The sequence below is a fragment of the Neofelis nebulosa genome, chromosome 1, assembly GCF_028018385.1.
Source record: "Neofelis nebulosa isolate mNeoNeb1 chromosome 1, mNeoNeb1.pri, whole genome shotgun sequence".
NCBI classification, from domain to species: Eukaryota; Metazoa; Chordata; class Mammalia; order Carnivora; family Felidae; genus Neofelis; species Neofelis nebulosa.
In genome coordinates this window covers 237608029-237625905 of record NC_080782.1, presented here as the reverse complement: position 1 = coordinate 237625905, position 17877 = coordinate 237608029, and the positions used below count along the sequence as shown (strand labels likewise).

At 47.8% G+C, this 17877-nt stretch overlaps 1 protein-coding gene and 1 long non-coding RNA gene across 10 annotated transcripts in view; one reads left to right on the top strand and one right to left on the bottom strand.

Moving 5' to 3' along the window:
- Positions 1-17877, top strand: part of WASF3 (WASP family member 3) — a 136091-nt gene that overhangs the window by 72498 nt on the left and 45716 nt on the right. For all 9 annotated transcript variants that reach the window (XM_058689291.1, XM_058689260.1, XM_058689223.1 and 6 more), the window contains one exon: positions 17709-17851. In XM_058689291.1, the coding sequence (XP_058545274.1) occupies positions 17719-17851 (133 nt within the window). In that variant the 5' untranslated portion in view covers positions 17709-17718. The remainder of the gene's footprint in view (positions 1-17708; positions 17852-17877) is intronic.
- On the bottom strand, positions 8322-9014 carry LOC131488012 (uncharacterized). The gene is made up of 2 exons (XR_009250050.1): positions 8793-9014; positions 8322-8456 (listed from the first exon to the last, which is right to left on the bottom strand). It is a non-coding gene; the product is annotated as an uncharacterized LOC131488012 (long non-coding RNA).

Sequence of the window (17877 nt, the reverse complement as noted above, 5' to 3'; positions counted from 1 at the left end):
TTTTATTTATTAACATTTTTTTTAATGTTTATTCATTTTTGAGAGAGAGAAATAGGGTGTGGGTGGGGGAGGGGTAGAGAGAGAGGGAGACACAGAATCCAAAGCAGGCTCCAGGCTCTGAGCCATCAGCACAGAGCCTGACGTGGGGCTCAAACTCATGGACCGTGAGATCATGACCAGAGCCGAAGTCGGAGGCTTAACTGACGGAGCCACCCAGGTGCCCCTAAAAAAAAATGTTTTTTAAAAAAGATTCTCCCTCTGTCCTTCTCCCCCACTTGTGTACTCTCTCTCTAAAATAATAATAATAATAATAAAAATCACAATATCACAATTATGTAAATGGAATCGTACAGTATACAGTCTTTTTTTTCGGTCTTTTTTTATTTTTTAAGTTTATTTTTGAGGGAGAGAGACAGAGACAGAGTGGGGGTGGGGAGGGACAGAGAGAGGGAGAAAGAGCGCAGAGCCTGATGTGGGGCTCAAACTCAAGAACCGTGAGATCATGACCTGAGCCGAAATCAAGTCAGACACTTACCCGACTGAGCCCCCTGGGTGCCCCTGGTCTGGTTTTTATTCAGCACAATTAATCTTGAGATTCATCCATGTTGTTACATGAATCAGTACCTCATCCCGCGTTACTGCTGATTAGTAGAGTTTATTTATTATCTATTCGCTTGTGGGTGGATTTAGGGTGGTTTCTATTTTTGGATCATTTTGGCTACTACAAATAAAGCTGTATGAACATTCGTGTACAAATCTGCATGTGGGCGTTATGCTTTTATTTCTTTTGCATAAATACCTAGGAGTGTGTGTTTAACTTTCTAAGAACGTGGCAAACTTCTCAACAGTGATGGTGTTATTTTACGTTTTCTTCAGGGCTTGAGCGTTCCAGTCGCTCTGTATTCCTACCAACACTTGGTGTGGTTGGTCTTTATTTTTGTTTTTTAAGTTTATTTATTTATTTTGAGAGCATGTGAACGGGCACGAGCAATGAGTGGGGGAGAGACAGAGGGAGAGAGAGAATCCCAAGCAGGCTCTGCCCTGCCAGCGCACGAGCCCCAAGTTGACCTCCATCTTATGAGCCGTGAGACCATGACCAAGAGTAGGATTCTTAATTGACTGAACCACCCAAGGGCCCCTTATTGCATATATTTTAAATCTAGATCTTTTTTTTTTTTTTTGTCATTTCTGGGGATTTGAAGCCTAAGGAGAAGCCTAGACTAGCTTAAGGAGAAGTTCTCACGTAGATTTGTTTTTCTTTCTTTATTCGTCCCATTCAAATTATAATAGCTTTTGAAATGATTTCCTTTAAAGAGCTAATAACACCACACACACACACACACACACACACACACACACACACACACACACACCTAGTTCTTACAAGTTTCTCATTTTGATTGAGAGATTCACTTAGTATTGGTAGGGCCTAAGAAACAACAGTAAGTTACCTCTAATCCCAAATCAAGGAATAGGAGATGGTCACTTTCTCTTGTCCCAAAGGTCCTGTTAAACTGGGAAGTTTTCCTTACCATACCCACACACAACAGCATTTCCCTGCTTGTCCTTAGAGACTGGGTATATACTCATAGTCTCCTGCACACACCTTTCTGGCAGATGTCAAATGGGAGTTGAGTTACCAAGGTGTCATGCTGAATCATGCCCAGTAGAGGTGTAGGTAGACTGCTTCCCTGGCCTGGGAAGTAGGATGGAACACAAATATCTGGGTTTCTGGAATAGTTAACCAAAAGCCAGTCCTGTTGTAAAAGCTCACGTATTTCGAAAATACAAAACAGAATAAGATCAGGACATCTGATGCTTTATGCATCAGCAACAAGGCAGCGTCAGGAGCTGAGAGACCAGACAAAACCCCCTGTTTAGAAAAAATACTACAGTATCTTCCATAAATGGAGCCTTGGAAAGACCAGCTTCTTGCTTTCACGGTTGGAGTTGACCACTCGCAACAGGTGCGTGGTTCAGTGTTGGGAAGGTAGCAGGAAGGAGAGGGACTATGTTGAAGCATCATGTGAGAAGTCAAGGCTTACTTGCATACCAAGGCAGAGAATTTTTGCTGCCTTGCTGCCTTTATACACTGATAAAACACAGAAATGAAATAGCGTTGGCTTGTTGGTATATTTACAGATGGGGCTTATAGGAGGAAGGCTTGCAAATGGGAATGCGGTGGGCAGAGCACCAGCAAAGTCAGAGATTGAGCTAATTTCTCCTCTTCCTTGGCAAATGTCCACGATGTGGGAGAGTTGGGGTCTCTTGGTCTTGCTCTCTGACTGTAAAATGAAGAAGTTAGTCTAGATCTCCCAGGTTCCATTCATCCAGCAAAAGTTATTTTAATAAAGAGCAGGTTTTGTTGGGCTGGTCAAAACAGGGAAGGAAAATAGTGTCTGGCGAAAGCATCTTCGAGGTTCCTAGAGTAGTAACATGCGTGGGGATAAATTTGTATGCACAACAAAGAAATAGAAGACAGGCGTAGGCTCCAATATAAAATATATTCTCTAGTCCCAGATATACTGAGTATCTGGTTGTATGGACGCCAGGGCCATTATGGACTTGGAAGCAGAAGACATATTTTATTTTATTTTTTATTTTATTTTAATTATTTATTTTTAATTTTTTAATGTTTATTCTTGAGAGAGAGAGAGGGAGCGAGTGAGCACGCCAGCAGGGGAGGGGCAGAGAGAGAGGGAGACACGGAATCTGAAGTAGGCTCCGGGCTCAGAGCCGTCAGCACAGAGCCCGTTGTGGGGCTTTAACTCAGGAACTGCGAGATCATGACCTGAGCCAAAGTAAGCTACTTAACTGACTGAGCCACCCAGGCGCTCCTATTATTATTTTTAAATGTTTGTTTTTGAGAGAGAGAGAGAGAGAGAGAGAGAGAGAACATGAGCAGGGGAAGGGTAGAGAGAGAGGGAGACACAGAATCTGAAGCAGGCTCCAGGCTCTGAGCTGTCAGCACAGGGCCCGACGCAGGGCTTGAACTCATGAACCGTGAGATCATGCTGAAGTCGGACACCCGATCGACTGAGCCACCCAGGTGCCCCAAGACGTATATGCTTTAAAAACATTTCACATCTAATAGGAACTTAGTAATTTATTTAAATAAAAAAAATCCAGACTAAAGAAGGACATAAAACAGAGCATAAGAATCAGTTCAGCTAAGTGTAGCTAAATAGAAATAAATGGTGGAAGGTTCTAGAACAGAGACTTTTTTTTTCCTTTTCTTTTTTTTTGGGGGGGGGCACTCATCACTCTTCCCCACAATAACCAGGAGAGAAAAGAGAGGAGAGGGACCTAAGGATTTTTCTTAGTGATTGTTCTTTGCCAGGGTCCCCACTCTGCTTCTCTGTATTCTCACTTACGATAAATTGCTTTTTGTCACCTGTACTGGCTTTGAGGTTTCTCCCCGAAGCAGAGAAACTGCAAGACAGGAGTCAATGGGGAGAGCGTTGGTGGGGAGAAATCTCAACCTAGACATCTGATCTCTGCTTTTTCAGTTCGAACCAGATATCAGCTTCCACCTGAAGTGTCTTTTGGTGCCTTTTTGTAGCCCACAAAAGGCAAAGGATCACTCTGTATCTCAGAATGTCCTCCAACAATAGGTACGGGACACACGTTTCAGGTACATCGTGTTATTCGGCAGACCTGGGTCTCCTGTTGCTCCCTGGATGCTTGCTTGTTGCGACTGCTTGGCAGTTTTTAAAAATATGCGATGCCTCCCACGGACCTGGAGTAAGACCTCTGTTCATCTGCTAATGCTTGTTGAGTAGCGGCTCCTGCGTGCCGGGCATGGCGCTACAGGCCTGTGATGCGGGGCTCCCTCCTCCCCACTGCCCTGCTGCTGAATCCTCCCAGTTGTGTTTAAATTTAGTTGCCCGGGTGTGAGAAATACCTATAACGTAGGGCTTGTCACACTGGGTTGTAACTTAATTTATATGCCTGGGTCTCTCACTAAACCATTAATTTTTTGAGGAAAGGGACTCTTATTTTCGTCTGTTCTTCGTATTCCCACTGGCTAAAGAATAATAAAAATGCACTAAAGGTCTAGAAGATAATGTCACAGGTTGGGAGTTGAGGAATCCTGGGCTCTTCCTTTGGCCTTGGGAATGTAACATTAGTGGGAAATGTCTTTGGGGACTGTCAGTAGGCAGGCAGCGTGCCGTGAAACGAGGGCGCACACACATGGCCCTTGCCCTTCGGAATCAACAGGGCCCGGTGGGCAGTGTTGGTGGGAGGTGAGAGCAGGGGCTTGGAAGCAGTGTGTCACTTAGTTCTGTACGAGCGTGGAGACAGGACCACTCCTGCTTAGATCGCTCTGGAGTACAAATCTCATACATACAAGTCAGCGTGATTGAAAAGCCAGACACGGGCGGCACGCACACGTTGAGTTTGGCGTGTGTGTATCGCCCGAACGGTGTGATTTGGCTCTGCCTCGCGTGGCACTGATTGCCTGGCACGCGGCAGTCAGAGCCAAGGTTACCGGCGCATCTGGAATAGAAAAGACAGAATCATTAACACCGTCAAGTTCTGCAGGCCGTGCGTGCTCTCAGAACTCCCAGGATTGTCTTTGTGGCTGCGGAGTGGAGAAAGGAACCTGTCACAAAGCCTGTTGGTTCAGTTTTGTACACTTAACTCTAACGCTCAGTAATACGGTTTTAAAATCTGTCCTAAAGACTTAATGCAGTTACTAGAAGTTACTCTGCATCCGGTCAGCCCTTCCTACGATTGTGGAATAAGCTGGGGAATGATCACAGTTGTGGGTTTCAGTTTAATTTATACTCCCCATGGCAGTATGTTCCACGCATGAAAGCTATTGTCTGTACTCCTATGGTAGTGTTACTCCTTTGTTTCCAAAACAGTTTGCTCACTTTGGGGTCTGTGCACACAGATACTTAGAGTACCCTCAGATGGTCACTCCTCAAGAATGTCCGTTTGCTTTCTTGTCCCTTTGTGAATATAGTTAGCCGTTTCAAGTCTTAACAAAAGAGGAAGCTGATGTGTTCATCTTGTCCTTACCATGCTGCCAGAGAGTTTCTTTTCCAATTACGATATAAAAAGTTGGAAATGAGCATTGCTTCCATCAGTAAGAGAGAGAAGCCAGATGATCTATAAAGTAATAACTTATCTTGAATTATAAAGAGTAGCAAGCCCTCCTGAGGAGAGCAGGACTCTTAAACTGTTTTGTGTTTTGCAGAGCATGGGACGGGGGGACAGGTGACCACCATCAAAGTGGCTAAAAGGAGCTCTTAAAGGTTGAGTGTGAGTGAACACATCCATTCGAATAACCAGGAGCCTAGATACAAGGGGGGTTCACACTCGCAAGCTGTTTTCTGCAGGCCTCCACCAGGCACTGGTAAGAAAGAAGAGGGACTAGACAGGACCCCACTGGTGGTGCGGCCATGCGGGGAATGGTCGTACTGGGGGACTGGTAGGCTGTAAGGTCCGTTATTCTGCTCCTTCTCTCCTTTGACACAGAAGTTGTTGGGAGGGCAGCAAAGCCCCCAGGACCCAGGTAAATGTGAACAGCCAGATGAAGAAGTACATGGGATGAGGTCTCGAAGGGTCCCAGGGACCAGAACTTCCATCCCCAATTCCCACAGAGTTGAGATTTGCCACCCTCCTGGTACATGAATGTGTTCACCAACCTGGGAGATCTCCACACCCCATAGTTTGGGGATTTTTAATGAGGTTTCATCACATAAGCATGATTGATTTCCATTTCTCTTCATTTCCAGTCCCTTTGCCTCCCCCATGAGGGGGAGGTGCAGAGAGACAGGAGGAAGAGAGAGAGTCCCAAACAGACTCCATGCTGTCAGATCAGAGCCCGAGGTGGGGCTGGATCCCATGAACCCCATGAACCGTGCGATCATGACCTGAGTCAAAATCAAGAGTTGGAAACTTAACTGACTGAGGCACCCAGGCGCCCCCTCCAGTATTTTCTCTGGATAATACTTTCTTTCTTTTCCTTTTGGATTTCCAATTACAAGTATGTTACACTACTGATATTGTTCCATACTTCTTGGGTGTTCTGCGGTATCCTCTGTGTTTGTGAAAGCTCATGCTTTCTCTCTCTCTCTCAAAATAAAGACATAAATACTCTCTTTTTTAAATGTTTTTTTAACGTTTTTACTTATTTTTGAGACAGAGAGAGACAGAGCATGAGCAGGGGAAGGGCAGAGAGAGAGGGAGACACAATCCAAAGCAGGCTCCAGGTTCTGAGCTGTCAGCACAGAGCCCAAAGTGGGGCTCAAACTCACGGACTGTGAGCCGAAGTCGGACGCTTAACCGATTGAGCCACCCAGGCTCCCCAAACATAAATATTCTTTAAAAAGAACACCACTTAAAAAAAATACTTGAAGAGTTGCTGAGAATTATCCAAAATGGATGGAAGCAAAAAAAAAATTAAATAAGGAAATACATACAAATCCAACAATTTCAGAGAGCAAGAAATGCGAACCCCCCCTCCAGTTCTATAAACACAAGAACCAAGCTGCTGAAATACCAAAGATAAACAGGAATATCTTAAAGGCAGCCATAGGGAGAATGAACATTACAAATGGAGGAGCAAAGATAATAGTGGAATAACATCTGTAAAGTACCAAAAGACAAAATAAAAAAGCCTAAATCTTGGCAACCCAAATTTCTATACCCATCAAAAATCTCTTAAAACAAACAAACAAACAAACAAACAAAAAACCATGTGAAGACTTTTTAAGACAAACAGAAGCCGAGGGAATTTTTTTTTTTTTTTCTAGGATATCTGCCCCACAAGAAATGTTGAAAGAAGTTCTTTAGGCAGAAGGGGTGCCAGATGGCAGTCTGGATCTACACAGAGAAACGAATAGACCCTGATATGGTGAAAAATGAGGGTGAACATGAACGTATCAGCATTGGAGAAAGAAGACAAAAATGCACCCTTCCGAGGTTACAGCCAATGTTCACACACGATGCACGATGTAGTTTAGTAGTAGTTGAAGGTAGGCCGTGATTACACATAGATCGTAAGACGGTAGGGAAACCACTTTAGAAAGGTTAAAAGTGAGTAAAAGCCAGTTATGGAGATGAGACATCAGAAAAATAATTATTAGAGGACAGAAAGATGGCAAAATGGAGCAAAATGCAGAACATAGAAGACCACTGGCAAGAAGGCTTAAATTCTACCTGATCATTACACTTGAAAGAAAGTACATGACCTAACCACACCAATTAAAAGACAGAAATCATCATTTTGGACAGAAAAGCAAGACCAAACCGCATGCTGTCTCAAACCTACTGTAAAGACACGGAAAGGTTAAAATTGAAAGGAAGAACTTACATTGCATAAACACTGGTCAAAAGAAGGGATGACTGAAGTAGACTTTGGGACGGCGATTCAGCTCGGGGGTGAAGGGAACGTTACATAAGGACAGGGGGTTTATTTCACCAGGAAGACGTGATGATCTGAAATGTGTGTGTAGATTCAACAACAGACCTTCAAAATACATAAAAACTGATAGAACGCCAGGGAGAAATGGACAAATCTATTACTGTGGGCAGCCTCAAACCTCCTCTCAGGGATTCAGGGAACAAGCGTACTAAGAATTAGTTAAGAAAATAGAAGATCACAACATCATCCTCATCAGTCACCACAGCTGAACGCACGTCTGTTCGCCAAGACGTACATGTGGAATGCTCACCAAGACAAATCATGCTTTGGGCCATAAGACACGTCTCAACAAATTTAGACAAGTCCATACAAATTATGTCTTCTGAATACAGTGAAATTAAACTGAAAATCGGTAACAGTAAGTGATCTGGAAAGATCCACCAGTGACTTAGATTGCTGAGATGACAGCTCATCCCGGGTGGTTTGGTGTGGACGGGAATGGTTGGGAAAAGGGACACTACGAGAACTTCACACCGTTTTTAAACATTTGTTGAATTGCTTTTGTAACCTTTTTAGAAAAGACATTCCAATTAATCATTCTATAGGAAGACTTCAGAGTTTTATAATACGGAATTTCATTTTATGTATTTTTTTAAATGTTTATTTATTTTTGAAAGAGGGACAGAGAGAGCGAGCATGAGTGGGGGAAGGGCAGAGAGAGAGGGAGACACAGAATCCAAAGCAGGTTCCAGGCTGTGAGCTGTCAGCACAGAGCCCATCGTGGGGCTTGAACTCACGCGCTGTGAGATCATGACCTGGGCTGAAGTCGGATGCTTAACTGACTGAGCCACCCAGGTGCCCCAGTGTATGGAATTTTAAAAAAGAGGTTAGATAACTTATTGGAAGAGAGACAAGTTGCCTTTAAGTAGAAAGCACACTGATATTACTTGAAATTCTTTAATCATTTGACTTTAGTTAGAAGATTACCACTCTGGGAAGTGAAATGCCAGTGTTTGGACATTCAGCTGCCATAGTAAGTCAAGTTGCAGGAGAAATTCAGGTGTAGATTAATTGGACACTAAATAAAATTAGAGGGAAAAAATTAAGTATCTTACTTTAGGAATGAATGTTAGATTAATATTAAAATTTAATAATACCATCAGTATGTTACTTCTTTTTTTTGCCCACCACACATTTTCATGTGAGCTGTAAGGAAGGCAGGGAAGGTGTAATCAGCACACACAGGGACTCAGGGTTAATTTGTTAATGCAGTTCATAAATTGGAGTAAAGAATACGTTTTTGCTCTATATTCGACATTGTCTTCCCTATTGTTACCCACTTTACCCATATTATTCTCTGCTGGTCACCGATCCTTTCAGTTTTTCACTATAATTCTCCGATCGTTGTACTCACCCTTTCTCGTTCCACATTTGAGGACCACAATGGAGAGGGTTATAGGAACAGTGAAACGTGATGTGATACAGTGATGGAGAGGCTGGGGGGGTTAAGAGAGTCCTCATAGGAGACATCTACGAAGTGAAATTAGCCATGTGAGTTTCTGTGGACACATACAGCTGCTGGGTAAAGTATAGCTGACTGTGTGTCTGTGAATTTATGTGTTGTTTTTTTTTTAAACCTTGCCTTGTTGGAAAGAACACGTTGGCGGCCTGTCCATGGGTGTTAGAAGCCAAGGGGGTCGAGAGGGGAAAGGACACCAGAACAGGTGCTGGAGGCTAGGTTCTGATGCTGCCCATGGTACAGAAACGTGTGTCCGGCCAGCCTGAGGCAGCGAGCTGGAACTGGAGCCTCAAATGAACACTGTGATTTTCAGAGGGTTGTCAGATCCCTTAAAAATTGGGTGGAAGAACGGCTCGCCAGCCTTGAGAAATGGCTTGCCATCTGCCTGGGGCTCCAGAAATAAAAAACCCCAAGCTCTCGGTGAGAAATTAGAACCCTCGTCCTGTGCCAGGGTCTCTGTCAAAGCAAACACAAGGTTGCTGTGTCGGGAAACTCCCGAAACGAGGTGCGGAGAAGAAAGCCCCACCGTGAGGAACAAGTTAACGATGAGATAGAGGCTCCAGGAAATCGGCAGGTGGGTGCGCACACGCGCGCGCACGCGCGCTGACCGAGCACGCTAGGTAAGGTGGGTAATCAAGTACCCGGATCCTGCCGGAAGCGGACAACAAGATGCGTGTCGCCTGGCTTGCACGCGTGCTCCTCCCTGCCCTTTGTGTAAACGCAGCCCTTCCTCCTGGTCACAGTCGGCTTCCTGTGCCCCAAGGGGACTCTGGTCCCTGGCCCAAGGGGTCCGGGGTGCTGCCCGGAGCCAGAACCTGCAGTTCCCTGGGACCTTGACCGTGGCCCCTGCCGGAATGAGCCCTTCCTGGCCCTCCAGAGTCCAGCGGGCAGGGGCAGGAACGCAGAACCCCTCAGTGGGCTCTTGGCAGTGATGGTAAGTGGGTCGTGGCAGCTTCCGCCTCCTGGCTCCTGAACCCGCGTGCCCTTCTTAGGGACGCGGTGCCACAGAGCGGTCTTCGACCTCGCAGACCGCATCGTGAAGCGTGGCACCCATCCTGTCAGACCGTCTCTCGAGCTGGTGCTTCCGTGTGCTTTGAGAAGGCGGTTGCGGCACTCGGGGGTGGGGGGGGGGGGCATCTGCATCTGGACGGTGTGGTGTGTGTTACCTACCACCCACCGTGTTGGGTCCAGTCCCGAGCCTCCCCGCTGTGAAGGGGGGCCCCTGGTCAGATGCGGCGACGGAGGCGATCCCATCGGGCAAATCTGATGCCGCGGCCTCGTGGATCTTGCCCACTCGGTACTTCGCGCCTCTCCCGTGGGGGGCGGGGGGGTTGACACGATCCAGGAGCCTTCCCACTGTGCCCGCTCCCCAGTGCCTGCCCCGTATGCTTGTATCCAGACTTCCTTGTCCCTGCTGCTCTCGTTCTTTTCCTTCTCGTCCCCTGACCACACAGCAGGCAGCCCAGGCATCTGGATTTTCTGCTCAGGCTCCGTCTCCTTTCCGCACGAAGTGGGGTGAACTGTCCTGTCGCACCTCCGCGTGCGGGAAGGTTTTCCTCTCCGGTGTCTTCAAGGGCAATCCCCAGTTGCTGCTGTAACAGAGCCATGGGCGCTCTTTGCTTTCGTCCCTGACGTCAGGCTGACCCGTCTGTCATCCAGGCTCGTGCCTGCCCTGCTCTGCCCGCTAGACGTACAAGTCGGCGTTTCGCCGGGGGCACAGGCATGGAGTGCACCGGCAGCTGTGGTGGGGGATGTGGAGGAGATCTGGACTTCCTGCTCGTGGGAGTCACTTGTGCCTTCCACGCTGGCTCACTCTGGGGAGTGCCCTTTCCATCCCCTGGTGGACCGGTTGACCTACAAACCCAGCTCACCGGTGGGGCGGGGGGGGGGGGGGGGGGGGCGGGGGCGGGCCTTGGATGCTTCCGCCCTTGCTGTTGATGACCTCTACCAGGGCCTGGTAATGCACACGCCAGGAGCTGTTCTCCAAGGGCGTATCATCCTCTGTTGTGATGGCGTGGCCTTACTTCAGAATCCCAGGAGGATACGCTTGAGTCTCCATCTGGCACTTGCCAGGGGCTCCTTACTGCACCTGTTCCCGTTTCGGACCCCTCCGTACCATCCAGGGTCACTGGATCCTACGGCCTAAACATCCAGGCCGCTTGTGCCAAGCCCGGCCCTGCTGCAGAGAAAGCCTCTTGCTCTGGGCCCCACTCCCAGGTGGCAGCCGCTGTGCCACCCGGTCTGCGGGCCAGAGCAGCATCCCAGCTGCGTTGCCCCCACGACCCAGCCGAATGGGCGCTGCACTTCCTTCTTTGTGGATGTGTCTTTTACTCAGGAGGGGCTCTCCCAGCATGCCCCCAACTGCCACGCCCCTAGAAGCTTCACCAGAGTTGCCACATCCAGGGCCTTCCCACGCTTTGTCTTCCACGCTCCCCCCGAAGCTTGTGTCTCTGGGGCACAGCCACCCACCGCTTGCTTATCCTCCCCGGGCTGCCTGATGTCAGTCTCCCCCGCCAGGCCCGGCACCAGTTCCCCCGTTGGCACGCGGGAAGGGACGTGTGCAGCCCGCACGGGTCACCTGCCAGCCGTGGGGGCGAGGCCTGTGCAGCATCCCCCAGTGGTGTGCTGACCACTTCCGGAGGGAGCTGGGGGGTGGTGGGGAAGTGTTTGCACCCAGCATCCTCATGGGCATCCGTCAGGAGTCCGTGTTCCAGTTCTCAGGATCCCTGAAAACCGCAGCCTGGATCTGCATACTAACAGAATGCTCTGACCGAGCATTCGAACATCTTGAGCTCCGTAGCTGTCACGCAGTCCAGTCCGCAGTTCCATTTCAGGTCACTACAGGTCACTGATGAGGACCGGTTTACACCCACCAGGAAGGCTCCGGTGTTCTCTCACTTAGCCATTAACGGCTTGTTAACAGCTTTCGGTCCCTCATTACCCTTACGCAGGCCATCAGTGCAGGCTAGCAGCCACGAGCCAACCCTGCTGTTGTTGTAGATGTTTTTTACCTTCTGGATCTTCCACGGGTCCACACTGTTATTCCTGTCGTGGCATTTCCCTTCACCGGACAGTTTCCAGGTCACTTACGGCTCAGTCCCGTAGCAGGTGAACCACAGTCTTGTGGCAGGACTCTTCACGCCTGCCCTTTCAAGACGGCCTCCTCCTCTCCTGCACAGTGGTCTGTGCACGAGGCCCGTATCCCTGGATTACTACCCGTTTTTCTTAAACCACTTCCAGAGCCGCTCCTATTTGTCTGGGTCCTCGAGAGAAAGCCATCAAGATGGGGTCATACCTGCGAGGGTTTGGTTACGGGAACTGTGGTGTGGAAGGAAAGAGAGGAAGCGAGAAGAGGCCGAAAGAGGCATCAGACCGGGATGCAAGCCTGACCCCCCCCCCGCCCAGTGAAGTGGGGGGTTGGGTAGAAGTGTCCTCTCCTCGTTGGCCGTGCATTCTGAGGATTGGGCAAAGCCTTGGGGTGTCCTTGTCTGCCTCTTGGCTTTGCCAGTTTGTCTGGGACTTCGTTCTCATTTCTTGGCCGTGACTGTGGCAGTCTCCACTTCCTGTGGCAGAGGGGTTACCCATGCCTGCTGTTCGAGAGAGCAGCAGCTGAGCTGGGTGTGGGGTCCCACTTCCGAATTCCCAGGGAAGGGCTCTGGCCTGCTTTCAGCCGCGTCTGGAATCTAGTTCACGGTTATGTGAACCAGGTTGTCTGTCTCTAAATTGAAACATTTCCCAGAAAGGTTGGACGAACTATAGGTTTAATAGCAATACCTTATGTAACCTCTAATAATCCATAAACGTATGATTAGCAGTCTTTGATTTTTTTCTTAGTGCACAGGATGACTTTGAAGAATGCTCCGGATGCATCCTAGTTCTTCAAGCGAAGGAATCGAGAGGCATACTTAAGTGATTTGTTGGTGACTAATTGGGTTAGTTCATTACGTGTCCGTTTTTGTCATTGCAGAGCATTTTCAAGAGTAATGAGTGACCCAACGTTTTCCCCTTTACCTCTACCCTGCCGTTCAGTGTATTCAAAACTGGATTAGTGTCAGATAAAATAAAGGCCGGCGGGGGGAAAATTCACGTGTTAGGGTACTTCACCCTGAATCGGGAAGTCATGACAGTCATTGCTAGGTAATTAGAACTTTCCAAAGGAACTACAAAGCCATTTTTCTAAAGTTGAGAGGAGAGTAGCATTTCCTCCCCCTGTTGTATCATTTGTATTTAGACAAGTGTGGGGGTGCCAAAGAGACGTATAACGACCGTGAGAAGTGAAGGCTGGGATTCATTAGGGCTGAAATACTGGAACAACAACAGACGCAGTGCCCAAGGAGAGGGCCAAACAGACGTGTCTGCCTACACATGTCGGCGTGTAACCAGCAGACGGTTTTCCAACGCTCAGGTTGTGTTGGGGACCCTGGAAGTCGGTGTGGGAAACACAGAACTTGTAGGCTCAGTCCCTGAATTCAGAAAGCTTCTAGTCCACTTCGGGAGGGAGTCCTAGCCTGGGGCCAGGCATGTAGACTCCTGCAGTTTGCTTGCAATGGTAAGCAGGGACACAGATACATCGCTGCCATGTTGCTTCCTTGGAATCCTTCTCAGACTTCCCTGTTGTCTTAAAATACAGTATGCTGGGGCGCCTGGGTGGCTCAGTCGGTTGAGCGTCCGACTTCGGCTAAGGTCACGATCTCGTGGTCCGTGAGTTCGAGCCCCGCGTCGGGCTCTGGGCTGACGGCTCAGAGCCTGGAGCCCGCTTCCGATTCTGTGTCTTCCTCTCTCTCTGCCCCTCTGCTGTTCATGCTCTGTCTCGCTCTGTCTCAAAAATAAATAAACGTTAAAAAAAATTTTTTTTTTTTAAATACAGTATGCTAATCGAAAAGGTGACATACAGGCTGGCCGGCAGATCAGGAGGTGATACCATAAGGTAAACGTTACAGATCCCAAGATGAGGGGACTGCGCGGTGGGAAGCACCGGGTTTGGGGGGTACCTGGAGACAGAGCGAAAGAGGAAGCTGGCATGGAGAGCCTTTATCGCGGCTTCTGTGGGGAAGGATGGATAAGGCAGCCTGAGCAGGTTTGGGATTGGCTACTTTGTGTAATTTCAGCAGGCTTTGGGGCGTAATGTTGTCCCCGGTTGTCTGGCACCTGGTCCTGGGGTGACTGGGGCAGTTGGACGGTGGTGTGGGGTGTGAGAGCGGATAGAGGAGGTGCGGGCTATGGGTTGATAGGTTTGCATATGAGAGGCGAGCCCCTGGGTGAGTTTACCAGCTCTAGGAATTGGCTAATCCCCGGAGGACCGATGCCTCCAGGGACCTCCGTCTGGCTCCAAGATATCAAAGCATCGGAATGCAGAAATAAAAGATGTGGGTACTGCACCCGCTTAGACTTAAGGTTTTTTTCTTTTGTGCCCTAATAACGCCTTAAGCAAGCCTCTAGGTGAGCCCTTTCGGTGAGGCCACAGTACCCATGGAGCCTCCCGGGACCCACCGTGTTGAGCCAACAGTTCACTGCGTGAACACAAGAGGGGGCTCTCTTAAATACGAAACTGAGGGCCTTTGGCGGGGGAGGGGGGGTGGGGTGGGTATCAGAGTGGGCCTTGAGCACCTCTGACTGAGAACACGGGGAAGATTCTGTGCGCGTTTTCAAGATTCCCTCGAAACAGACAGCCAGTGGTAGCTCCCACATATGCCCTGCTGAATGGCAGGTGTATCCGATATTGGGGACCCAGTCCAGGGAAAGAGGGGAGGGAGGTATTACCTAGCTATGGCCGTGTTTCGGACATGTTGGTGGGACCTCTGTGATACGTGGATGATTAGATTTCTATGCGTTTGAATAAATCGTTAAGAGATGTGGTGGTGGGCTGGGGGAGGTGTACCGGGAAGGTTGCTGGGCATGTCAGAGGCTGAAACACACGGGAGAGAGTGACATTTCATCCTGGATGAACACAGAACGAATGCGCAGGAGGGGCCTGTTATATGCGCAGCCTTCAGCTCCTAAATCTTACATTTACCCCAAACTCTCATAAATCCCTCTTTTGAGAAATTATTTAAAAGCTAATTCACACTTGGGCCAGTTTCACAAATCGGCGTTACAAGCAGGCTGCCCGCGAATTCAGAGTCTTCTAGAACATCCGGTTTGCTAGCTTATCTCTGCCGTCCTTAGAAGCTTTTGCCACCACATCCCTCTCCACCCCCCACCCCCGATCGCTCCGTGCTTCTTTATGGATATCATGGTTTTTGTTGCTTAATTTCCTTCTCGCTTCCCTGGAGTGAGTCCCCGTTTTCAGTAGTTTTCTTTCCCACACTCTATGCTTTTATTAAGTTCGTTAATGAGTTTTCTCTTTTTCCCTTATGACAAATTCTGGCTTTCTAGTTCATTTTATTGTGATTAGTTACCATCCTGTCCTGTTGTTCTAATGTGGCTCCAGAAAGAAATGACAACTCACAGTAAATCTTCTGTTTTTTGCCTTGAGACTTGGACCTCTAGAATTTTCATATTTTAGCATTCCTTCCTTGAGTGTGTACATCTTCTTTCACATAATTTTTATGCGAATATTGTTATCTTTTGTGGTTCAGCCTTATCATTGGCTAGTAAACCGTTCCTTTTACTAGTATGATAGAAATAATAGTTAACATTATAACAACATATAAGATGTCATTAAATTAATAATCAGTCACATTTTTTTTTAGTGCTGCTATATTTCAGGCTGTTCTAAATGATTAATATATGTAATCGTTCATTAGATTCGCACTCTCTAAGGTAGGGACTGCTGTATTCTCCCCATTTTACAAGGAGGAAACAGGCACAGAGAGGTGAAGGGATGTGCTGTAGGCATTGCGCCTGCGTCAATGGGAGTAGTATTTGAATCTGAAAATAGGGTCAGTGTGTTGAACGACCACCTTCATGGATATAAGGCAGAAATAGTCGATTAAACGTTGGATAATTGGACAGAACTTTTCCTTTACAGCTCTCACCCCCTTTTGCCTTCCTTTGCTTCATTCTCCACATTACCACACAGGACCCTTGTTCACCCTTCAGATTTCAGGTCCCGTGTCCACAGGAGCTTGTCCGTGACTCTAGACAGCTGAGCACCCTGACCCCACAAACGGTTTTCTAACCCCGAATTCATTAACCTGCGCGGTTGGGTCAATGTCTCTCTCCCTCGTAGAATAGAGCTTCAATGGGAAGGGGGGTTCCTTGTCTGCTTTGACTCCCCATTGGATCGTCAACCTCCTACACCGCCGGGTAGGTGGTAGGTGCTCTGTAAGTATTTATTAGATATATGAGCAAAAGTCTTAAAGAAAGGAGGAAGAAAGGCAAAGATTTATTATATGCTTACCACATTCCAGGATCTTTAGGTACAGCGTACCATTCAGTTGTTGTACCGGTTGGAAATAAGTTTCACACCACATAACAGAAAGCCCAACTACGGTGGTTTAAACAAATAGGATGTTACTTGTCTCCCATAACAAGAATTCCAGATTGGCATTTCAGGGCAGGTTTGACTGCTGACCAACATCCTAGGCTCTTGTGTTTCTGTACCTCCAAGCTGGCCAATATGATGATCTTGTTAAAATAACGGTTATGTCCCAGTCACTGGATTTTCTACTGTTGTATGAGCGGTAGGTTGTCTAAGTAGTAGGTTTGAAACTCTATATGCCTCCTTCAACAAAATGTTGAGATTTCATGTTATTTATAATGTACTTTTTGTGGAGAGAAGTGAAAGGGATTCCCAGGTTTCCCCACATTGGGGAAGGCTTTCCTGAAGTGTCTGGTGATCCTTCACTGTGCCTTCTTATGTCCGGGGCATTAAAAGCCATGTGGGAACTGTGCGGGGAGAGATTATTGGCAGGTGTAACTGGTAGGTGACCCGGTGGGCATTTTCCATAGGGGGAAGCCCTGGCCCAGTGTCCCATGTTTGTAGATCTCTCTTCCAGTATTCCCAGGGAGGGATGTCCCGGTCTCTTTGGGTGGGAGTGAAAACCAGGCTGCCAGGGCTCTGGGAGCCACGTGGAGAAGCCAGCCAGGGAACGAGGGTGTGGGGAGAAGCCCCATCTTACATTCAGTGTAGACTTTGATTGAATACCCCTGGTCTCAGTGCATTTCCTACCCCAACCTTTAGCTCTGCTTTGTGTCTCAAGTCCAAATCCTGGAGTTCACCAGAAAGTAAAACATGCTGGGTAGGGTGGAGTGGAGGCAGCCCAGGAAGGGAGAAGGAATTTGTAAATGGATTTTTAAAAGCTAGTCCTCCTGTTGTCATATTCCTTCGTGTGGATCCTTGTGGTTCATCTAGTTCATTAGCTTATCCCACTTGGGAAGCCATCCCCTCCTCCCCCACCTCTGTCCGTTTCATGCATACGTGTCACCTTCTGTTCCTGAGCTGTTGTTGGGGAAGGTGGGCAGTGGGCTCACTTCCTTTCTCCCTTCATTGGCCTCCAGGGTATGGCCTTGTCTGTGTCTTCATCTGATTAGGCTCTGTCCAGTTTAGGACCGCTATGTCCTTTCCTGCCCTTAGCACTTCTGGGCTTATGCCTTTTTGATCTCTCATCATGTTAGTAGAGAGGGAGGGAAAGTATAAATGCATGCATTCAGTCATTCATACTTTACTGGAAATCTTGCTTACATTATCTTTCTATAAAAGTCGGGTTGTATGCTAAATATATCTTGGCAATCGATAAACTTTTATGTAATTAATTCGACATCTGCTGTGTTTCTAGCTGATTGTCTCACGTAGAAAGGATAATGAAAACTCTAAGTTTCTTAAAATGTGACTGTGAGCTTTTAAAAAAATGTCTTTTTGATTTTCAGATCGTGAGCCATGCCTTTAGTGAAGAGGAACATCGAGCCCCGGCACTTGTGCCGGGGAGCCCTGCCGGAGGGGATTACCAGTGAACTTGAATGTGTAACCAACAGTACCCTTGCTGCTATCATACGCCAGCTCAGCAGTCTAAGTAAGTCATCTTCTGTCTAGAACACT